Genomic DNA, 12,305 nt, shown 5'->3' on the forward strand with positions numbered 1-12,305 from the left:
CCTTGTGGTTCTAGATTATTTACATATGGACGGTTTCAGCGTGCGGGCTCAAGGGCCAAGGAGCCGAGTGTAGTAATGGCTTCAGCCGCCCTTCTCCGGCTTTTGTGTGGCCCAGAAGAGGCCCCGGCGCCCAACGGCAGCGGAGAGACTCCGGGAGGAAACGCTGAGACCCCCAAGTTCGTCTCAGAGCCGCGCCCGCCCTCCCCGAGGCTCCGCCCAGCCCGCCCCTCTTCGGGCGCGCGCCGCCTCCGGCCGGGCTCCTAGCTCCGCCCACCCCCGGGGTCCTAGTGCGCAGCGGCGCGTGGACCCGGAGAGTTCGCCAACCGCAGCTTGCGCGCCGGGGCCATGCTGAGGGCCTGCGCCAAGCACCTGCGCGCGCTGGGGGCCGTGCGCCAACCGCTGCTCTGCGAGCCACGACCGGCGCTGGTGAGTGCGCACACCGCGCGGGCTGGGGACAGGGGCGGGACGGGGCAGGACTCACAGTCCGAAACCAGCCTGCGAGAAGGGGCCCCCTTCGTCGTTTATCCATTACTTCAACCAGCCGATCTCAGAATGAAGGCTCACGTCAGCTCCGAACGGCACCAGTAGTAACAGGGGCTCAGGAATACTTCAGTCCTGACATTGAACCCGTCAGAAACTGCACGGGAAGGCGACTCGGTTTTTGAAAAATTTATTTTTAAATTGACATATAAAGTTATGTATCCATCGTATATAACATGCTGTTTTGAAAAGGTGTATGTACGTGACTCAGTTGTGAAGCAGCGTACAGGATGTTTGACTCTGTTGAGGGAAAGGAACACTACTACTACTGGTAGTAATAAAGAAAGGTTTAAGCAAGGTCACTCAGAAAACACGCTGCAGAGCTGGCCTCTGAACCTAGGCAGTCTGGCTCATAATCACCACAGACCTCAGAAGAAGAGCGCTATGTCTTCAGTGGTTTAATCCTGATCGTCTCTGACTTGTCTTATTTCTGAGAATGGCAACCAACTCTGAAAGTGGGTAGATTTCAGCTTGTCCGATAATCATAACCTCTCCTAGGTCAGTTTCCTCACCTTTAAAGGTTGTTATAAGATTAAATGAGATAGTGCAAGGAAAGTGTTTAATGCAATATCTGAATCATAGTGTTAAAGAAATACTGCCTGTTCTTATCTGTATGTTTTGCTTCATTGATGTATTCAATACTGATTAAGCACCAACAATGTAAGAAACAGTCCTTTATCTCAATGAGTTTACAATCTAGTGTGGGAGAATTGGGTGTCAAAGACAAAATTACAAAAAGTTTAGTTTAAAGATCTTAATGGCTTTGATTTGCAATTCTAGAATCCAGCAATACCTCATTCTATAAAATGAAATGACAATTCCCATGAGCTGAGCAGAGGAGTTTGGCTTTATAGACAGAAAAGGCTGAAGAAAGCAGAAACAACACAAAGCAGATTGGTCATTTCAGAGTTACTTTCCTTCTAAAGGTTAAAGCATGCCCACTAAAACTGGCTTGTTTGGAGATTTGACTATTACCTCTCTCTCCTGATTTCTCTCTAAGTCAGGTCGCTTAGTTTTGGCTTGGTGGCCTGGTACTTCAGCATGAGCAACTCCATGTCGGTTTGGTCTGTTGGGCCTAGAGTAGGAACTAACTCCAAACCAGTGGTCTCCTATAAATTTTATTTAATGGTTCCCCCTTTGGGTTAAGGTTTCACCAAGGTGAATGTGACCAAAGCTTAGGGCATCAGGGCCACTCTCAGTCACCATCATTTTGAGTTTTTGGTCTCAACATGTAACATGGGTTACAGTAAGCTTGTGATCATGTGTTTCTTGGAATTTTCCTCCTTCCAGCCAGAGAGAGACTGGTTAGTGTTCAGCAGATGGCTGTGTGTGGACATTTAAGACTTTTTGAGAGAGTACAGTGGATCTGGGAGACTACTATTATGACTCTGGAGTATAATACCAAGAGTTTGGAGTATGCTCCTTGGCTAGGGTCCTTAAGACTCAAACCAACTAAAATCAAATAGATCAAAGAGTGAGCCAGACAAGAAATCTGTTGCGGCCCGATTACAGAACGGGGCATGAACACAGAAAGAAACACACAGACACACAAAGACAGTACAAGATTGCAGTGCCCACCGCACCAGTCGTTTTATTTTTATACTTTCTGCCCCGCAGCTACTTCCTGGTACGTGACTTTCTTTGATGCCTTGAGGTAACCTGTTCCATTCCTTCTGGGCGTTTGCTCAAGGGAGGTGGATGTTTGCATCTTAACCTCTTGATCTCATCACCGTGTGCAGACAATTAGACACCTTGGCTTGCGTGCAAGACCCCAGGCCCTTGGCTATCTGTCATAGGGAACGGTTTGTCTGTTCAACAGGCCGTGTCCGGACCAATTGATCTCTGGACTCAAGAATCACGTCCAGCTTCGCTGACTCTGGGCAAAAACCAATTTCCTGCCCAAGGGCGGCCCCTACAAAATCTACCCATTTTAACCAAATAGCCTATTCATTAATTCTTTGCAACTAAGTCTCTACAATATCAGATGTATTTATCTCTGCGAACAAAAAGTGTTGGCAACTGCACAGACACCTCCCTATTCAGCTAGTAGGTAGCAATTCTATTATCTAGTATCCCATGACTGGGTTAAAGTAGGAAGTGAGAACAAGTAGGTTTAGGAGTCTGACTCTATAAAAGGGACTACTGGTACAATTTAAACAACAGCTACATTAGAGATATTGCTAAAGTTATCCACTTTAGTATTACTATATGTTCAGTTATATAAGATCTGTGTTCAGCATGACAAATCCAACACTTTGTAAAGTTACTGGCAAAAGCTACTGATTATGAAATTCCAACTACAACATTATCCTGCCAGGCAAAACTGGTAGGCGTGAGCAAGGACAGACTAAGAAGGGTAAAAGTCTCATTATGATACGGAGTCTTATTCCAATGTTTTGGGGAAAGTTTTCCACAGGATGAAGTCATCAACTTCTTGTCCTGGTTTGCAGTTAGAATGTCTCTGGTTATGGCATCGGGTGTTTTGGTAAGCTCTCTGTGATGCATGCATTAGGCATGAGACTTATCCCTTGAAATTTACATGGAGTTGCCCAGCTTCGGCTTTAGGAACAGAGTAGTGCTTGTTCTTAGTTGGAGAATTGTACTCAGATTTCGGAGGAAACTAGAAGAATTCAGGATCTAGTCCAGTCTATAGGTAATAATAAAAACCTGAAAACAATGAACAGGGCCACAATATAATAACAGATGTACAGATATTTTCTTCAGAAACGTAATTTTTCGGCCAGGCACGGTGGTTCACGCCTGTAATCCTAGCACTCTGGGAGGCCGAGGCGGGAGGATCGCTCAAGGTCAGGAGTTCAAGACCAGCCTGAGCAAGAGCGAGACCCTGTCTCTACTAAAAATAGAAAGAAATAAGCTGGAAAACTAAAAATATATAGAAAAAATGAGCCAGGCATGGTGGCACATGCCTGTAGTCCCAGCTACTCAGGAGGCTGAGGCAGGAGGATCGCTTGAGCCTGCGACTTTGAGGTTGCTGTGAGCTAGGCTACACCATGGCACTCTAGCGAGAGAGACTTGTCTCAAAAAAAAAAAAAGAAACATTTTTCTCTCTATACTCAGCCCATTCCTACCAAAGATAGTAAGAGTAAGACATATTTGTTTGCAAAATAAGTTTAATGTCATCAAACTTGACCTGATTATTTACATAAGTGCAGCAAGAAAAGTGATTGACTACTTAGGCTTTTTTAAGTGTGCTTTACTGAAACTTTTGATAAGGAATCTGTTTGGACTTTTAAAAACCTCTGGAGGTTAGGAAGCCAAACCCAGGCAGACTCCAGGCTTCTCCTGCAGTACTTACAGATTGATTCAGGGTACATTTCCAAATATGCCATCCCAGTCAAAGCCTTGGTAATATAATTAGTATTTCCAATTGTATCCTGTTATAAAAAGAATATATTCTTATTGAATTTATGCAAATAACTATGTTGCCATACAAATAAGAATACTCAGACTTATAATAGTTTATGAATTCTGGAGGGATCAGGTAGGGAGAAAAAGTAAATGTTTTAATTTTTGTTCATAGGAGTATATTTTTCTGCATTGCTCATTGTAATCTCTGCAATTCAGCTTTTAAAATTTCTTTAAACTGGGGTAAATAGAGGACTGATTTCGGGTCCTGTAATGTTGGGGTACCAACAGGGGTACCTCTGGTCCATCCAGCCTTTGGTAGATTTTAACCTTTGTTTTAGCCCCATACTGTTCATTTTATTCACCCCATTTTTAATGGCCATCTAAACATTTTCTATCCTAAATTTGCATTTCTGAAGGGATGACTCTTAGGTAAAACAAGGTAGAAAATTTATATCTGAAAGACACAGAATTTCTATTTCAGGTCTAAATACTATTATTTGCCTAGACAAAGAAAGGTTTAGGTAGGAAGCCAATTAAGACAAAATGGTCAAAGGTGTTTTAGACAATCAGAGTTTCAAAATAGCCATCTAAATGCCAGAGAGGTATATTTTGGAGACTAGTTTGATAGTTTGATAGATGGTCTTCTAAACTTAGTACATAGTTTCTTAACTAGATTACTAAATTCTGGAAGGAACCCATTAATGAATAGGACAAAGAAAGCATTTTCTATGCCTAGACTCAGCATGAATAGCTCTAAAAAAGAAGCAAACCTGCTTGATCTGAAGGCCAAAAACACTTTATCTTGCATTCTTTCCACTTTTGGAGTAGGATGATAACAAAGCCTAAAGATTGGTAGATTCAATTATCTTATCAATTATTTACTTAAGCTTTTCATTTTTGTAAAGAGTCTTTTGAAAGAAGCAATAAAATTTTCTTTTAATTTTTTTTAGAAGTTTCTGCATATCAGTAGGCATCTGTGAGGCCGGGGGGGGGGGGGGGGGGGGGGGGGGGGGGGGTGACGTGACTCGCGCCTGTAATCCTAGCACTCTGGGAGGCCGAGGCAGGCGGATTGTGCTCAGGAGTTCGAGACGAGCCTGAGCATGAGCGAGACCCCGTCTCTACTAAAAAAATAGAAAGAAATTAGCCGGACAACTAAAAATATATAGGAAAAAATCAGCTGGGCATGGTGGTGCATGCCTGTAGTCCCAGCTACTTCGGAGGCTGAGGTGAGAGGATCTCTTTTTTTTTTTCTTTTTTTTGAGACAGTCTTACTCTGTTGACTGGGCTATAGTGTTGTGGTGTCAGCCTAGCTCACAGCAACCTTAAACTCCTGGGCTCTAGAGATCCTCCTGCCTAAGCCTCCCAAGTAGCTGGGACTACAGGCCTGTGCCACCACACCTGGCTAATTTTTTCTATTTTTAGTGGAGACGGGGGTCTCACTCTTGCTCAGGTTGGTCTTGAACTCCTGAGCTCAAGCTATCCTCCTGCCTCGGTCTCCCAGAGTACTAGGATTACAGGAGTGAGCCACTGCACCTGACCTGAGAGGAACTCTTGAGCTCAGGACTTTTGAGTCTAACCTGGGCAATAGAGAGAGACCTTTATCTCTAAAAAAAAAAAATATATATATATATATATGTGTATATATATATGAAAACTAAATTAAGGATCCCATTTTTGTATTGAATCTTGAGTCTCAGCTGAGATAAGAGCCTAGGATGGAAATGCCACAGGGTTGGATCATTGATGTTTTCACAGTGTTTCTTCATTGCATGGACATTTTCTTGAAGCTGGTAGGTGACCAAATGTCAACTAACCCATTTCCATGACCAGCTTATCCTAACAGGAGTTAGGTGTGGCAAGCACTCCGATGCTCTCAAGTGCCTGACTCATGCCCACCAGTCAAGTTGTGGCTTTGGTTCTGAGATCCCCTTGACCAACTCAGCCAATGATTTTCTACCTAAGCGCACAAGAAAAAGAAACAAAGAGGATAGGATATAAAATCCCTGTAAATTTCTGAGAGCCAGTCACACCCCCTGCAGTAATTGCCATTTACTGCCACTTTCTGTCTGACCCTCCCTGCAGGGCCCAGTTATATTTCATTGTGACTTCTGTCCTTGCCAGTGACTCATTAGCCACTGGAAATCCCAAAAGGTCATATGCTCTCTCACAGCACAAACTAACCCTGGATTTGAAAGCCAAAAAATCGGGGAGATCAATGCAAAAAGAGCAAAGTCTGACCCTAGAGAAACCCTTGAGACTGCAGGGAAGACCCTCAGGCCTATTTGTCATTCTCCAAACTGTCAAAAGACAAAATTATGACAAATTTGGTTTAAAGATCTTAATTGGCTTTTATTTGCAATTCTAGAAGTGAGCAACACCTCATTCTTTTTTTTTTTTCCAGTATTCCTTTTCATAATTTACTGGAACTAGAATAAAGTACTCTATTATAACAACATGTATACAATTTAGTAATTATACAAAACGTTAATTTAGCAAGATGATATTGGTTACAGTCACCAAAATGAACAGTCAACATACTTTTCACTGCCACTTCCGTGAAAGGCTCAGATAAATAAAAAGTCACTGGCTGAAAAGTTACAACAAAAGCAATTTAAGCTTTACTTACAACAAAAAAGGTATAGCTTCTACCATAATACTGCAGACACAGTCACTTAGGGCTGTGGTCCCCAACCCTGGCCTGTTAGGAACTGGGCTACACAGGAGGAGGTGAGCTATGGGGCAAGGGAGTGAAGCGTCATCTGTATTTACAGCTGCTCCTTGTCACTTGCATCACCACCTGAGCTCCATCTCCTGTCAGATCAGTCACTGTCTCCCATCACCCCCAGATAGGGCTCCCATCTCCCCGGCCCACCCACCCCGGTCTGTGGAAAAATTATCCTCCATGAAACCTATCACTGGTGCCAAAAAGGTCAGGGACCTCTGACTTAGAGGCTCTCCATGCCGCCACGGGTTACCGGAATGTTTCTCAGAGTCCAGCTTCTACATAAGACATCAGATTTCCAAGACCAACACTTGAAGCATTAGATGTAATACAAAATAGGCAGTTCTTTATGATTTATATAAAACTGTAAAATTAAAAAAAATTAAGACTCAACAACTCTGCTGACCCCTGAGGAAGCTAAGTGTCCATCACAGAGCCCTGTGTGAATGTTTCAGTCACCAACCAAACCAATGGCCTACTATAAATTTTATTTAACAGTACTAAAATTGCAAAATCAAACTATGTATGTACTGTGTGCTATAATAAGGTACTAAGGGAACACAGAGGACTTCAGTAATTTAGGTGAGTTATACTGTCTCTACCAAGTTTTGTAGCATTCTTTTTTTTTTTTTTTTTTAATTTTTTGTTTGTTTTTCAGCTCATTAAGGGGGTACAAAAGATCAGGCTATATACATTGCCCATGCCTCCCCATCCCCCCGAGTCTGAGCTTTAGTTGTGTCCATTCCCTAGACAGTGCACATCACTCTCATCATATAGGTGTGCACTCCTCCCCTCCCCCCACCCCATCCCCCCCAGAGAGAACTTCAAACGTGTCCATTCCCCAGGCAGTGCGCATCGCACTCATCAAGTAGGTATACACCCATCCCTTCCACCCAGCCCCGACCTCTGTCCAATACCCAATTGGTGTGAATCCCAAATGTGCACTCAGGGAAACCAGTTTGCTGGTGAGTACATGTGGTGCTTGTTTTTCCATTCTTGGGATACTTCACTTAATAGAATGGGTTCCAGCTCACTCCAAGAGAACCAAAGAGATGCCATATCGCCATCATTTCTAATAGCTGAGTAATATTCCATGGTATACATATACCACATTTTGCTAATCCATTCATGAATCGATGGGCATTTGGGTTGTTTCCACATCTTTGCGATTGTGAATTGTGCTGCTATAAACATTCGGGTGCAGGTGCCTTTTTTATAGAATGACTTTTGTTCTTCTGGGTAGATGCCCAGTAATGGGATTGCTGGATCGAATGGTAGGTCTACTTGAATCTGTTTAAGGTATCTCCACATTGCTTTCCACAGGGGCTGCACTAGTTTACAGTCCCACCAGCAGTGTATGAGAGTACCTGTCTCTCCACACCCACGCCAACATGTATAGTTTTGGGACTTTTTGATAAAGGCCGTTCTCACTGGAGTTAAGTGATATCTCATTGTGGTTTTGATTTGCATTGCATTCTTTTAAAGAATAATGAACACAGATTTTAGTCACTAATCCTGTACTATCTTGCACATTGGAAAAGAAAATCCTACAACAAAGATGGATTCATATCTTTAATTATATGTTGGGCCTTGTAATCTGTGCTGAGAATATTTAACTATTCATATTTACAAGCTTTATAAATCATGTTTCTTTCTGTTCAGTAACTTAATCTTAAAAGGGGTCATAAGAAAACGTCATCACTTTTCTTAACAAGTCCTACTTTATAAATGTATAACCAAAGATCAAGCAAGACCTTTCCTTTATTCAGGACAACAAAAGGTAATGACTAGTCCTAACATTTATTCTTCTTGTATAGTCTATGCTATGAATTTACAAGTGCCTTTACTTTCAGGTATCTCTTAGTTCTCACCTCCTTGAACTGAAACTTTTATTATTTGTATTTCCCACATCGTTATAGTGCCCATTTGGAGTAACAAACTCAATATGCCCCAAACTAAAATTAATAGATCTACTCCTATTTTCTCCTTCCTGACCTGTGCTCACACAGTAACAAAAACCGCCTCTTTCTTTTCATTCTATCCACCCTAATCTTCAAAGCCACAACTCTGGAATCATGCAAAACTCTTCTGCTTTCTCTTCCTCACAGTCAGTAACTCCCCACATCCCTTATTTCCAGTGTCCTAAATATCTTAAAACTTTTCTCCTCATTCCTCTGTACCCAGTTCCCGTTCTGACCATACCCAGCCTGGACCTTCGCAACAGTCTTTTAACTGGTTTCGCTGCTGTTGCATCTCACCGTTTTAACTCATACTTTACACCAGGTGGAGCTTTCCAAAACCTATGCTCCTGTTACTCCTTTGCTTAAAACTCCTTAAGGCTCCCAATAAGGGGAAAAGGTGTTTTATCATTCGGATACCTTCATGATTCTTTTAAATATTCCCTTTTTTAAAAAAAATATTTTTTCAAGAATTTTGAGGATAATCAAAAGACTCTTCTTTCTTTAACACATTGACTGCCACACTAGAGAAAAGAATTTTTTCACTGGTGCCACAGTGTTTTATTAAAACAAAACGATCCTTTCTAATTTGTTATTTTTTATTGTTTTCTGTGCATGAGTTATATGCAACGTTGCATATCAAGTTGATATTAATTTTAACAATGAGAACATCAACAAGTAAGATTTTCACGAACCAACTGCAGGGTTTTGCTTTATGAAGCCCTGGGCTTAAAACTATCCTGAGTTAAATACAACTCACGTGGCACTCAATGTGTTAATTAGCTTCTACTTAAGTAATGTCAATGGAAAAAAAGCCAAACTCTGTAAAATAATTTTAAAGAGATTTATTCTGAGCCAAATTTGAGAATTATGACCTGGAGCCACGCCCAAGGGGCCTTGAGCAAGTGGATTCGCTGTGGCTGGGTTACAGTTTGGTTTTATACATTTCAGGGAGACAGGGGTTACAGGTAAAGTCATAAATCAATACTCGTGAGGCATACATTGGTTTGGCCCGAAAAGGTGGGCCATCTGGAAGTGGGGGCTTACAGGTTATGGGTGGGTTTAAAGATTCTTTGGCTTGTAATTGGCTAAAGACATGAAGCTTTGTCTAAAGGCTTGTAATGTTTTAACATAGTTGCTGTTTATCAGAGATAAGCCATCTGGACATATATTTGTTGTGTAAATTGAGGACCTGTAGGTTTGTCTCGCATAGCCTTAGGCTTGTTAATGGGTTACAAAGGATGTCCCCAAGAAGGGAGGGGGCATGATAAGATGTGTCTGACCTCCTTCCTCCTGGCAGTCAATTTAGTTTTAGGATATTCCTTTTGGCCATGAGGGGGTCCATTTAGTCAGCTGGTGGGGGGGTGAGCCTTAAAATTTTATTTTAGTTCACAGTAATAATATTTATAAATCACAAGTGTGATTTTCTACTTGTGTCCTTTTATAATATGTTATATAAATATATTTTATATAAAAATATAAGTATATTATAATATTTAAGAATACATGTCTTTGTCCTTATGCCATCTGAAATCATCTTTCATACTGGTCTTTGGAAATATTGACCTAGAAGATCTAAGTCCTGCATTAGGGCCAGTCTCTGTGGTGTGAATCCTCTTCTGCTTTGTTAGCTGCATCTTGCCGTTCTTCTCTTTGCACTTCATATCCATGAAGGCTGAAATCCTAGCAGTTCTCCATTGTGTCATATGGTTGTTTCATCCCTCTATGCCTTTGCTTGGAGCAGCCCTTTCTCCTGCCTGTTGTTAAAACCACAAGGGAGTTTCCTGTCTAGATCCAGTTGCTTGTCGTACAAAGATCCTATATTGAGACAATGAGGATTGCCAAGGAAGAAAGGAATTTTTTAATATGACAGGTGCCTTGTTGACAGAAGGGAGAAGCTACCTCAAATTCATCTCTCAGACCAAAGGAGATCATGGGCTTTTAAAGGAGGGGCCACGTGCCCTGGGGCAGGGCATGGGAGATGGTGAGTCTGTCCACGGGCCTCCTTTGTCTTACAGAAGATCCACTCATTTCTGGGAAATGACTCAAAATGTCAAGAGTAGTCAAGGGAGAGGATTATATAGGGGTCATTGGAATTTGTTCAATGGGGAACTAGTTACATTTCTGCCCCCCCCCCCCCGCCCCAAATCACAGAGGAATACCTTTCTCTTGTCCTCTAGCTTCCTTTGCATACCCCACTGATAGCACTTTTTACATGGAGGGTTGTGTCTATCATTCGTCTCTCTTTATCTCCAGTGTACTGGCTCACCTATGCTTGATTAAGGTTTGAAAAAAAGAATGGAATCAGCAGACCTGGGCTTACTGCTAGCTCTGCCATTAGCTAGCTGGGGACATTGGACAAACCTCTCTGAGTCTCCCATTTCCAAGGAGATTGGACCCGGTGATCCCTGAAATTCCCTTCCATTTTGAAACGACAATCCTCTGGGGAAAACAAAAGCAGCAAGGTAGTCTTAGAAAGTGGGAGAATATATTATGAAATAGGATACACCTCCCATTATTCTTTTTCTTCTGTCTGTCTTTTAGAGGTCATTTTCATCTAAGAAAGTCGTTTATAAGGACTTTTCTATCCCCAACCCCAGCTGGAGGAGGGACATAAGACTCCTCTTTGACGAGTTCATGAAGAAATGTGAAGACGGCTCCTGGAAATGTTTGCCTCCAGGTAAATGTGGATCTATTCAAAGGACCCAAGACTTCAAAACGTTTTGTCTTGGTAGGAACAGCCACTTTCCCACGAATGTCAAATATAAAACTAAGGACAGATTAAAGCACTAGTTACCGCATGAAAAAGAAAGGAGAATAGTGCAGGAGAGTAGTTATATAGTCACCAGTTTTATAGGCCAGAACTTGCAATAAATTTTGCAGACTGTAGGAGAGCATAAAGCCTATTGTCAAGAGTAGGACTGCCCCCACCCTGGCACCTGGCATCCTCATCACCAATAGCAGGAGTGAACAGGGGGCCCTAGAGAGCTCCACCCTCCCACAACCTCATTACCCCTCTGTCTTGAGGCTGTCATCAACTTTCATTTTGCCGTTTATCCCAGTATCTGGCTTTGTCGCCCTAAGAAGCTCAGAAAACTCAGGTCATCCCCTGTCTCCCAGACTATATTCTTAAGACACCCATCCTTACACCCAACACCCACAACAACATTACACTTCTATCTTATTATTAACTAAAGTTCATAGTTTATATTAGGGTTCACTCTTTGTATTGTATTTTCTATGGGTTTTGACAAATATAAAATGACAGGTATCTATCATTATAGTATCATACTGAATTGTTTCACAGATATTTCCAAGTTACTCATTATCTTTTAGTCATCTAAACACATCTTTAGGTAGTAGTTTGGGGATTGTGATAATTTTTTTTTAAATGACCTCAAGTAGTCCCTTAATGCCTGACAATTATTTTTCATGTTTCCCTGGTCTATTCACTCTTGATTGCTATTTCCTACCTTTTTCTTTGTTCTCATGCCTCTAACACTTTCTTTCCCATTCTTACTTTCAGCTGACCTCACTTCCTATTTCACTAAGAGAAAAGAAAAGCAGTCAGAAGACAATTTCCAAACTCCCACTGCCCCACGTAGCCTCCTCCCTGTACCTGTGCCAGGTGTTCTGCTGTTTGTCTGCTATGAATGAACTGTCCACACCCTTGGGGAGGCCAGACGCTCCATTTGTGCACTGCATCCCATCCCCTG

General features: G+C 42.0%; 1 protein-coding gene across 2 annotated transcripts in view; it reads left to right on the top strand.

Moving 5' to 3' along the window:
* Window positions 1–283: 283 nt before the first annotated feature.
* The window catches only part of THEM4 (thioesterase superfamily member 4), a 38,179-nt gene continuing 26,157 nt past the window's right edge, over window positions 284–12,305 (top strand). Inside the window, exons 1-2 of one of the 2 annotated variants that reach the window (XM_069478758.1) lie at window positions 284–426; window positions 11,134–11,320. In XM_069478758.1, the coding sequence (XP_069334859.1) occupies window positions 346–426; window positions 11,134–11,320 (268 nt within the window). In that variant the 5' untranslated portion in view covers window positions 284–345. The remainder of the gene's footprint in view (window positions 427–11,133; window positions 11,321–12,305) is intronic. The other variant, XM_069478759.1, reaches the window with a different exon arrangement.

This window comes from Eulemur rufifrons, chromosome 8 (assembly GCF_041146395.1).
Source record: "Eulemur rufifrons isolate Redbay chromosome 8, OSU_ERuf_1, whole genome shotgun sequence".
Classification (NCBI taxonomy): Eukaryota; Metazoa; Chordata; class Mammalia; order Primates; family Lemuridae; genus Eulemur; species Eulemur rufifrons.